Source organism: Saccostrea echinata, unplaced genomic scaffold, assembly GCF_033153115.1.
Source record: "Saccostrea echinata isolate AGI-Se365-2 ecotype Australia unplaced genomic scaffold, CSIRO_AGI_Sech_v1 ptg000009l, whole genome shotgun sequence".
Classification (NCBI taxonomy): Eukaryota; Metazoa; Mollusca; class Bivalvia; order Ostreida; family Ostreidae; genus Saccostrea; species Saccostrea echinata.
In genome coordinates, this window is record NW_026889758.1 from 7,427,959 (window position 1) to 7,440,000 (window position 12,042).

The 12,042-nt window shown below is 34.0% G+C and overlaps 1 protein-coding gene across 2 annotated transcripts; it reads left to right on the forward strand.

Moving 5' to 3' along the window:
• The first annotated feature begins 1,574 nt into the window (after positions 1-1,574).
• LOC133183243 (zinc transporter ZIP1-like) lies at positions 1,575-6,819 on the forward strand. 2 transcript variants are annotated; one of them, XM_061318197.1, is made up of 2 exons: positions 1,575-1,599; positions 3,469-6,819. In XM_061318197.1, exon 2 carries the CDS (start codon positions 3,741-3,743, stop codon positions 4,776-4,778), a length of 1,038 nt encoding a protein of 345 aa, XP_061174181.1. In that variant the 5' UTR covers positions 1,575-1,599; positions 3,469-3,740; the 3' UTR covers positions 4,779-6,819. The 2 variants fall into 2 exon arrangements, with proteins under 2 accessions (XP_061174181.1, XP_061174180.1); XM_061318196.1 differs by lacking the exon at positions 1,575-1,599 and adding an exon at positions 2,407-2,575.
• The last annotated feature ends 5,223 nt before the right edge of the window (positions 6,820-12,042 follow it).

Here is a 12,042-nt window from a genome sequence, read left to right on the forward strand (position 1 = left end):
CGTTTTGTTTCAATGTACTTTTGAGCGTGATGAATGTTAGTTTTCTTCATATCTCTTTTCAAATTTTCCTTTGAAATTAATAGAAAAAAGGCAAATAAGTGAATTGATTCAAATAGGCATATCACTTAACTTGAATCAAATTCTGATTTTGAATAAAACTTGCATTAAATGACAGGTTTTCTTTTATTAAGTATGTATATAGAATTGTTTTATGCCTGAGATATGAATCTACTTGAGGCCATATATCTTGATGCTAGACTGTAACTAGAGGTACTGTGAGCACTGAGCTCACAAAATGATACCCCCGGCTTTCATATGAGTACAAAGTCCATTTTATTGCTATAGGAAACCCCAAAACATACGTTGTATGTCCAACCAAGAAGTAAAATAGGAGATCACAATGATTCTATGTAGAAAAGATTCTGTGAAAAGTCTCAATGTTTTTTCAAGTGGTTTAAGAGGAGTTGCAGATAAGGGATGGGTACCCCAAAGCGTAACTGACGGACGGACATCCCTATCACTATACACCCCTAGCTTTTCAAGCGGATGTATAATCATGCAATACTTAAGGGAAATAATTGAAAAAAAAAAAGAATATACAATAATTGAAGACCAGAAGGACTATGAATTGGTAAGGTTTCCTTTATCTGTCTGTTGTCAAACAATATTTCAAAATGCTACCCCTTGTACATTTTTTGTGCATGGAGAATCTTGGTATGCAAGTAAATTACACTAAGATACAGTAATATAGTACTATATATTCATTTCCATGAATGGCAGAATGATGTTACCATGGTTATTAAAAATGGGTTCAACACACGACTCCAAATGCACTTTTTTTTTACAGTGCAAAAGTAAATTACAACAAGATACACTAGTATATTTCTGTGAAAATCTTTTAAAATGCTTCTCCTCATTCCGTTTTAATAAAATATTTTTACACGTTTAGAAAAGATAAGGATTATAAAGATTCATAATTCTGTGAAGTTAAAGTAACAAGAGGCCCAAAGCTCATAATGCCCACCTGACCTTGGTAACCTTGACACTGCTGTTCTTAGGTTGGTTCAGTAGATTCCCTCTATATTGCCATGAAAATTTGGACCCCATATGGGTTGCCCCATCCTAGCTTTACTGGGTCATGACTTAACCAAATTTGGATCCACGCTACATAGGGATTATGGTGACGGCTCTATATGAGTGAAAATTTCTCGAAAGGGACGTAAAACAACATACAATCAATCAATCTCAAGAACAATCAGGCCATGATTAATAATTACATTAATATGCAAGCATTTTCAGGTAGAGCAGATTCGAGTTAGTTTAATAATGGCCTTTGAGGATAGGCTGGGGTTGAAATAGGGATTCACCGTTTTACACTAGTATATAGAAAAAAAAATGAAGGAATGTATTTCAAGAGTAGAGGACCATACTGAATCATGCTTAACATTTTCATTTTGGACTCGTCTTTTCACAATTATGGACCCCTGGGTAAGGATGGGACTCTAATCGGGGATCAGTTTTCCATAATACATCTATAAGATGTATACGATGTATGGGGGGGGGGGGCTTCAGTCTTCAGAACACAGACAGTTATCATATGTAAGTCATATTGATGTTGAAGCATCCATATCTTGTATGGACTCAAGTTTGGTCATGACCCCTTGTGGTCAAAATTTTTCATGGGAATAAAAAGGGAAAAAATACGATAAAAACCTTATGAGTTACTTTGGTGAGCGTTGTGTTATATGGGCCTCTCGTTTCAGCCTGCCTTTCTAACTCCGTTTACCCACCATTCGCATGCAATCCAGTAAAATTGCTTTGTCCGTTTCTCTGTCGGTTTTCAGGCACGAATCCAGGAATTTTTTCCAGGGGGGGGGGGTCCAAAAAAGAAAAAAGAAAACCTAAATTCCCTTCCCTATCCATTAAATTACTTGACAAGCCAAAAAACAAACAAACAAACAAAACGTAAAATCCATTTCCCAAACGTGAAAAACACCTATTTCGTGGTGGTGATGGTGGGGTCCACGTTTTCTAGGGGGGTCCAGTCATTTTTTATTTGCTTCAGTATATACATTTAATACCTCTGCAAATTCCAGGGGGGGGGGGCGGGGTCCGGACCCCTCCAACCCCCCCCCCTTCTAGATCCGCGCATGGGTTTTGGTTCAGTCAGACCCACCCATATAATGATATACACCCTCTGTCATTTTATGATCAATCTATTCCCTTCAAAACTAAACTAAAACGAAAATATGACTGAATATCAAAACTACCTTATACGTTTATATTCATTGTGAAAGTGGTACGAAACTTTTAAGTCAATAATTTCAGCAAACGAAACGTGCTGTTAAATACATGTAACTGTCACCCCAAAGCCCGATTCTCGACTACACGCGTCCATTGGTGTGAAATAACCGTGTTTTACACTTGAATAAAATACATTTGATTTGTTTACACAACTATTTCTCCCATTGCTTCAGGAGTATATCAACATGAATTGCTAATTCGGTGATTAATGGGACTCTTTTAACATGTGGTATCTGCAAACATGACATTATAAGTAAACCTATTGAATAAGGTGAGTTCATTTATGATTTCAGTTATGATCATATATATCAAATACAACTCCTGGAGCATAAAAGAATACAGGTATGTTTAATGTTTTTAGTTAACTCTGTAAAAATTAACCACAGTACAAGTTCTTACGTAATTTAATAGATTTATTAATTTGATTTGTTAATAAGCGCAGACAGACTTCCTTGATCTTTGTTTCACATTCATTCTTAATGATCTCATTACTTCGTTTATAGTGGTCTAGGAATTGTGCTTAAAAAGAAGAAAAATTACACGAGAATGTTAGTCTCGTGTGTAAAATCCCTCACGGAAAAAAGGATTGACGATATTTTGATGGATGTTCTCGGGATTTAGAAAAAAGTTGTTAATTTTGAATTAACCTAAAATAATGCCTATTGCGTAAAGTGCTCTTCGTACTTTGGATATATCTTATTTAATATTTTTATTTATGAATGTTTCTAATTTAAAAACTCCTATTCTCTGAATGTGTGAGAAGCAAGATCAATGAGTCATAAAAAACATGACTGTTTTTAACAGGTATTCAAAAGTATTTCAAATGCCAGGAAAATCATTTTTAAAAAAATTACATTATTGTACGTTGATTAACTTTGCGTTGCTGATAAGATAACTTATAACTGACCCTGTCATAGGCAAGATAAGGGGTACAGTATCGATGATGATTTATTAACAGTACGGTGACTGATACATGGTATGTTCATACATGTACTATCATAAATAGTGTTTGAATTTGTCATTCACGGGAAAAAAGTAATAACATGTGCACTATTTTGCTATTTTTAAACGTGTAAAATTTAATGTCGTTTACAAAAATGATATGAACAAGCTTTTATTTATTTTATTAATCAATTTATTTATTTATCTATTCATGCTTTGCAGGTTAGAAAACTAAATGATGTACATGTACCTTTTATAATGCACTAATCGACGCTGATTACCACGAGGAGGAAATTTAATTGATGGTGATAAATGGAAGCAAAAAAATTGAAGTAGCTCATGCGTGTACAAAAACGTATTGCTCAGTGCTGCACACGGTTCAGTGTTCTCAGATAGGTGACTAATCACATGGAGCCAATTTGGAGTTATTTCCTACTATATAAGCCTCTGACTAAATAAGATTTTTGTGTCAGTCCCGATTATTTGTGCTCACGATGGCATCAGTGGCGAAAATTGCGTCCATTTTCATCCTCTTTTTTGTTACTTTTCTGATAGGGTTATTGCCCTTGGCAATGCTAAAACTATTTGAGAAGAAACTAGCCTCTCAGAGCAAGCTTAAGAAATGGATTGGAGTTCTGAACTGTTTTGCAGGTGGAGTCTTCTTCGGAACAGCCATTTTGCATTTACTACCAGAATCGGTGGAATTGTTTGAGGAGTCCGTTTCCTTTGACTATCCAATAGCTGAGGGACTGACAGGGGCTGGATTCTTCCTTATTCTACTGATTGAGCATATAATCGGGACTTGTGGTTACGGGCATTCTCATCATATGCATGACGTGGGACATGAAAACCCAGCACATATAGATACATATAAAGAAGGAAAAAATGAGAAAACGAGCACGTTCGATTTAAAATCATCAGAGAAAGAACAGTTGGAGAAGAATGGTGATTGTTCAGACAATGTTAAATATGGTGCAATTACTTTGGACAACACCAAAAAGGAGGCAGTAATCTCGATTCCTAGCGAAGAGGAACCTAAAGTAGAAATAGAAATGCATGACCCAGAATTTCTGGCATTCAGATCTATTGTTCTTCTTATGGCTCTGTCATTCCACATGATATTTGAGGGTCTGTCCGTCGGTCTTCAGAGATCCGATCCAAATACTTGGAAACTTCTTGGAATATTAACTATACATAAATGCATTGTTGCATTCAGTGTCGGGCTACAGTTAGCTGAAGGTTTCAAGAAATTTCGATCCATTCTCGTTTCTTTAACGTTGCTTTCGATCGTTGCCCCCATTGGTGTTGTCATTGGATACATCGTAACTGAAACGGGCGAGGACAGTCACAGTGAGGCTATTGCTGCAGGGGTGCTCCAGAGTTTGTCCGTTGGTTCCTTCATTTACGTGACATTCTTTGAAATCTTAAATAAAGAACTAAGGAAAGGCCGTAATCTATCAAAGGTCGTGTTCACAATCTTGGGATTTGGGCTTGTGATAGGACTGCAGTTCTATAAGGACGAAGCCCACTGAGGAGGAGTAAAAATCCTCGGAGCAGATTTGAATGTCTCCGTCATTGATATTCAATTTGTAAATAATGCATAAAAATACACCTCTTCATACTGTCATTAACAAGCACTTGGTAAGGACCTAAATATCATGGCATTTAATATTGCTAATATTTAGTGATTAGGTTCAATTGTAAAAAATAATTTTCTTTGTATGATTAAGAACGATTATATATTGTATATTTTTTTTTTTTAATTTTAACTTGAAACTCAAAGTATTTTGTTTAGTATCTTGTTAGTACTACAAAAAAACATATTCAGATAAAGTATTGCTTAGAGTGATATTTAGTCCCTAGGGTAGGGTGATGTAACTTTGACCGCCGGGTTAATTTCCACCCTTCCTAAATACCTTTAAATATTTTATTTCAATATAGCCTATTATTGTGTATGTAGTATGTACATCTATTTTATGCAGAGACAAAATGCATTTTCAATGTATTTTGTCGATAATAATTTTCATTTCCATGAGCGTAATTAAGTTGTTTACTGGAATATTACGTTATCCAAGAAGAGGTTTATAACCCGAAAATATCTGTATAGAAAATGTGTAAATCAAATGCATTTATTTCACATTATGACGAATTATGCATATAAAAACAATGTAACCTGAAAAATAAAAGGTACTCCGAAGTAAAAAAAAAAAGAAGATTCAGTAAAGTCTGTAACATAACAGGCAGTGGCATACTTGAACAAGACTTAAGTACAGGGAAATAATCGGTGGAAATTACACCACCCTACCCTATACTTAAGTTTTAACTCGTCGATGATTTTACTCCGTAACATCCATAATCAGAAAATAAGCGAGTTCTTGTTTATGATTTGTAGAATGACAAGCATAACTACATTTACATATACATGTAATAACTGCACTCATTTTTGTATGATTCTATGACGATGTCACTGTAAAAATAAATTCCATCTGTCAAATAAAAAATTCTATATAACATACAGATTCAAGGGATCATGTCGAGATATCATTGCTTGAATAATATTTACCTGAGAATATAGTGCTCTTAACTGATACACCAGCGATAAAAATGTTGGCCAAATACAGCATTTAAAATGATTGATAATATGTCTTCCCCATTGCAATATCTTTGCAATTTTTTGTTCTTTTTGGATTTTTAATTTCATTACTTCAAAATTGACCTCTTTCAGAAATTTTAACCCTGTCACACATGATCAGCTGGAAAGTAGAGTTCACATGCAGCATCCCAAGCATCTAATATGCATCTCCTGATGCAATGCCTGTGCAAGTAGTAGCCAATGTAGGATTTATTTTTACTTCAGAATTTATATTTGCAAGTGGTTAGTGCAGCATCGTAGAGCAAAGTACATATACTTAATGCAGCATAACTATTCCTGTTTATCTTTAAATAAATATTATTTATTCAAATATCTATCAATACATAAAACGATCTCTTTCGTTCAAGGTTTTCCCTTACAAATCGGAAATGCCAGTAGTAGTTTGCGTATTTTCCTAGCAGGACACAGTTAAGCATTAAACAATAATAGAGACATTTCTTCCATCAAGATGAAAATAGCTGGTGATGCGTCATTTACGGACTGCTGGTCTTCTGTGACCGAAGGAATTGCTGCTCCGCTACATCATTACTAAATTACGGACCCAGTGTTAAATGATATCTTTAGGACTGGAATTCATGTTATATTCTGAATAAATGAAGTTTCACCACTCAATTAGTTTAGTAACTATTCATAAATGTGTCCATTTTCAATTCCACCTGAGACACTCTAAAGATGATCTACCAATAAATCAGTTTTTTTCCCTCACCGTGGACTCTGTTGCAGGAATATGCCACTAAGAAGGCCCAATGTTTTACATAAAAGTATAAGAAACATCTTTCCAGTAAGCAAGTTATTGCCATATCTATTTACAATCATTGTCATGTATAATAATCGAACTTGTTCAAAGTTAAACGTTTTATGAAGGGTTAGTTGAGAAAATGATCACAAGACCATAGGCACTCCCCAGCTTAATTGTTAAAAAATATATATCTATCATACTATAAACATAACGTTATGTTTATAGTATAGTAGATATATATTTTTTAACAATTAAGCTGGGGAGTGCCTATGCACAAGACGTGACCTTTTATTACACTCAGGTGACTGTCAAGTCCCTTAGGCCTCATTTCTGTTGCATATTGCACTTGTCAGAGTTTTTGATAAACATTTCAAATATTCTTTGCAGTTTTACAAGTTTAGTAAGACGGAAATGCGTATAATACATTTACATGTAATTGATATATTTGTTAAAAATTGTATTAAGGCCAATAAAAAAGGAAGTAAGAACAAGTTGTTCTGACGTCACAGCAGGAATTCGGTTACAAGAACTGTTTAAGAACGAAGTATTAGTTGAAAAACATTTAAGTACAAATTTAACAAATACCTCTTATCACAATGTCATCAGATCAGATCACATCAACAAAATCTAGATAATAAACAAATAATCGTCATGTGTCCTTGGGAAGGGAAACTTCAAGTAAGTTCAATACAGTAAAGAATGAATTTAAGAACTCTCGAATCCCGCCTACATTGTACATTCTTTTAATTTAATAATAATGACAATTTGGCCATAATTTTTTTTAAATGCAAAGAAGAGTTAAATGATAATTGATTAATAATTTTAATACCATTGTCAAATACTTAATTACTCTTAATTTCAACTCTTTTTATAAGGGGGGTAGACGATGTTTTCTATTGAAATCAGGCACCAGATTTTACAATATTTTTGGATATGGATAAATGTCCCTTAAATCTTTATTTTGCTTAACTCATGTAAAAATAAATATATATGACTGATAAAATACAATGGTCTAGTTGTAAAGTCCTTAGAAATTGGTGAAAAAAGGTCATTTTTGCTGGAGTTTTTTTTTTTTTTTTTTTTTTTTTTTTGGTGCTTTGGCATGAATATGTTAAATTTAATACCTGTAAAAAGGAATTTCTGTTTCACGGGGGGTGGGGTGGGGGGAGATGTTTTAAAACTATTTTCCGTTTTCCATTGATAACTATAGAGAAAACCACAAGTTTTACCAAAATTATCTCTCTTTGTTTTCCAAAATAAATTAAGTTTTGTGAATTTTCATATGAACATCTATATAAATATGAAAAATCAGTCAAATGTCTAAACTTTTGATAATTGACTTTGAGGTAGGCGGCAGGACAATACATGTACTATCGTTCGCAGTTATTTCTGTGTTAACCTTATTCTATGCCTCGCAAGGTCGAACTCTCTCAAATGTTTTACGTCAAAAGTTTGGAGAATACACCAGGTAATGATAGAATTACAAAGACAAAAGCAACATGACTGTAAAAGAATTCCTATTGAATAATAAAAGTGATAGATTTGGGGATGGGGTGGGGGTGCTGTCGCTTTTGGGGGAAAAAGAAGTGGGGGAAATATAAATTTTTTTCTTTAGGATTGTAAGTTTCTCTTCCCTTTAGCTTTTATAATAACTTTGGAAATCCTGGCCTGGATTTTAGTTTTTTTAATGGCAAAATATATATGGCTCACCTGAACTAAAATCTCAATTAAGTTTTTCCTATCACATTTTGTCCGTCGTCCGTCTGTAGACTTTACATTCTCGACTTCTTTTCCAGAACCACCTGGCCAGTTTCAACCAAACTTGCCACAAAACATCTTTGGGTGAAGGGGATTCAATTTTGTCAAATAAAGGGCCACGCACTTTTTCAAGGGGGAGATAATTAAGAATTTATATTCAAAAAATGGTGACATCTTTTAAATATCTTCTTCTCAAGAACTAACGAGCAAAAAAATTGAAACTATATGTAGTGCAGGCTTGAATATCTTAAAATCATGACCCCCAAGGGTAGGATGGGACCACAATTGGGGATCAAAGTTTTCCACAGGAATATATAGGAAAAAATCTTTAAATTACTTGTCAAGAACAATAAAGCCATTAGTCAGAGTGATAAAGAAGCATCCTCAGGTAGTGTAGATTCAAGTTCGCCCAAATTTTGACCCTAGTGGTACGATGGGGCCACAATGGGCAATCAAAGTTTTACATAAGAATATAGAGGATTACATCTTTAAAAATTTTCTTCACCAGAATAACAAAACCATGATTCGTTATTTTGATATGGAAGCATTCTCAGGTAGTGCAGATTTAAGTTTGTTCAAATCAGGACCCCCGGAGGAAAGATGGGGCCACGGTGGGCTATCAAAATTCTTCATAGGGATAAATGTATATAGGAAAAAATAAAAATCTTCTCAAGAATAGCAAAGCCATGATTAGTCATATCAATATGGAAGTATCTTCAGGTAGTGTAGATTCAAGTTTGTTCAAATCATGATACCTTGGTATGGGTCATAACAGGGATCAAAATTTTACTCAGGAATATTTGATAGAAAAAAAATTGCTGATGAAAAACAGCTTGGCCATATTGATTCAGGTGATTGCTGTGGCCCACGGCATGCTTGGGTGCAGAAACACTAGGGTGCAGATTCAGATTGGTTCAATAGATGTCCTCGGGGTAAGTTTTTGAAGGAAATATTAAGAAAGAAAAATTAAAATCATTTAAATCTTCCTTTTAGGAACAGAAGGCTTATGATTGCTCATTTTAATATGCAAGCGTCCTTAGGAAATGCAGATCAAAATGTCTTGATCAAATCTCCTAAATGAGGAAGTTGAAAATATTTTACATAAGAATAACTATGAAAAATTGTTTTTTTTTTCACAAGAATTAGCGGGGGTAAGAATTTATATGAAGTTGCAAGCATTCTCAAGAATAAAGAGGGGAGAAAAAAATCTCCTCAAGAAAGGCAGGGCCAGTGAAGTCCTTTGGTGAGCGCTGTGGCCCACGGTCCTATGGTTAATCCAATATTAAAAAATAAAATAAATAAATTGATTTTTTCCCCTCAAGAATAGCAGGGTTATGTTTGATTAAACTGATACGCAAGATGTCTCAAGTAGTGAAGATTTAATTTTTTGTTTTCAAATAATGGTCTCCCACGGATGGGGGAGGTCACAATAAGTATACACATTTTGCATAGGAATACTATATATATAGTATTTTGAAACAAATCTTTTAAAGATCTTTTCAAGTGCAGCAGGATTATGCTTGAATAAATTAATATACAAACATTCTCAGTATTGCAGATCGAGAGAGTTTGAACCGGGGGGGGGGGTGTCAAAATTTTCCATAAGAATTTATAGGAAAAAATCTGTAACATATTTTTCAATAAGTACTTCAGTATGGCTATTAATATTAATATGCCAGTATTCTCAGAAGTGCAGATTCAGGTTTATCGAAGTCCCACGAGGTAGGAGTCGGGGCCATAATATGGGTTATATTTTTTATGCCCCCGAAATCAAAGATTCGGGGCTATATAGTTTTTCCTTGTCCACCCGTCTGTCTGTCTGTCCACAAAAACTCTAATCTTACCAATAACTTTTGATTGGTTGGAGCTATGGTTTTCATATTTCACATGTGTATTCCTTGTGACAAGACCTTCCTTTGGGAACCAATATATTTGACCTCCTGGCCTTGACCTTGGAGTTTGACCCACTTTTGCAAAAAATTATCCAACTTTAACCTTGGCCATAACTTTTGAAGAGTTGGTGCTAGGGCTTTCATACATGTGCATTCAATTGTGACGAGAGCTTTCCATGGTTTTAATATTTTTGACCTTTTGACCTTGACCCAATGGTTTGACCCTCTTTTAATAAACTTTACCTCAGCCATAACTTTTGAACAGTTAACATTAGGGCTTTCAAATTTCACAGTAATATTTCTTGTGACAAGACCTTCCTTTGGATACCAACAAGTTTGACCTTGACCTTGGAGTTTGACTTACTTTTGAAAATCTTTAACCTTCGCCATAACTTTTGAACATTCGGTGCTAGGGCTTTTATATTTTGCATGTGTATTTCTTATGAATCGGTCTTCCCCTGCGCTCCATTAATTTTGACCTTGGAGTTTGACCCACTTTTAGAAATATTAACCTTGACCATAACTTTTGAATGGTTGATGCTTGGGCTTTCATATTTACCAGGTATATCCATTGACACAAGTCCTTTCTTTGGGTAACAACATGTTTGATCTCTTGACCTTGGAGTTGACTTGCATTTGAGAAACATTCACCTTCACCATAAGCTGCCATACGGGGACATCAGTGTTTCACAAACACATCTTGTTTTTATACGAATTTAAGGATTGACATTCATTTTCAGTATATGTCACTTACAGGAAAATATTTTTTTTAAATCAACGAAAATTCACTTGGTTTATCCACTTTCAGTGCGCACTTACACCTTTTCGTTTTGTTTTAAGCAACAGCACATGCAGGGTTGCAAGGACCTAAATAAAAGAAGGTTATCGAATAAGTACACATCTGTACCTACTAACTCCGATAAACTCCACTTAGTGACATGTAAAAAGAAAACGCAGTTTATAGAAATGTACTATGTGATTTGATACTTTAAACCTTTATACTAATATCTGGTTTGTACATGTGTATATGATATTCAGAAGAAATTTTCCATATCATCATCTTATTATGACTGTATATAAAGTTATAAACCTGCTAATATTGAAGAAAATAATATGCAGGAGAATTTTTATTAATTTGAATGAAAAATTATTAACAAACAAAGTCCAGTCGCCTGCAGCTATGGCCTTCAAAACCTGAACCTTATATAAACTTGGAAGAAAATTCACATTATCCCTCTTTCAGTAAATACGTTTCTTTTAATATAAGATCTCACTTGATATATACTGATGTTCCTTTTAATTTCCATTCTATTTCACCAAAGGTAGTCCGATTGTAATCCCTTTCATAAGGTAGTCCGATTGTCAGTTTCTGAAAATCAGGAGTTGAGTAATCGAAAATGCTTACAAAAATGTTTCTAAATTCTCAAAGTAATGTGTATTTTCCCATGGTATATCTTCAAAGTTCATCAATATAGATAATCATATTATACAGGGGAAAATCATCAAATGTCAAATATATATTTTTAGGAAACAGTCGCAGAATAAGAACACTAACGACTTTTTTGAACTTTTAAAAATGATTTTTTTAATGTTTTTATTTTATTTTTTTTCATTTTTAATATTATTATTATTTTTTTTTTGTTTACAAAAACCGTTTGGCAGAATATTCATTTGAATCAACGCGCTTCTGTTGTTAACTTTATATAATGATATTTCTTTATGACATCTCGTCTATATTCCATTTATGTGCTTAA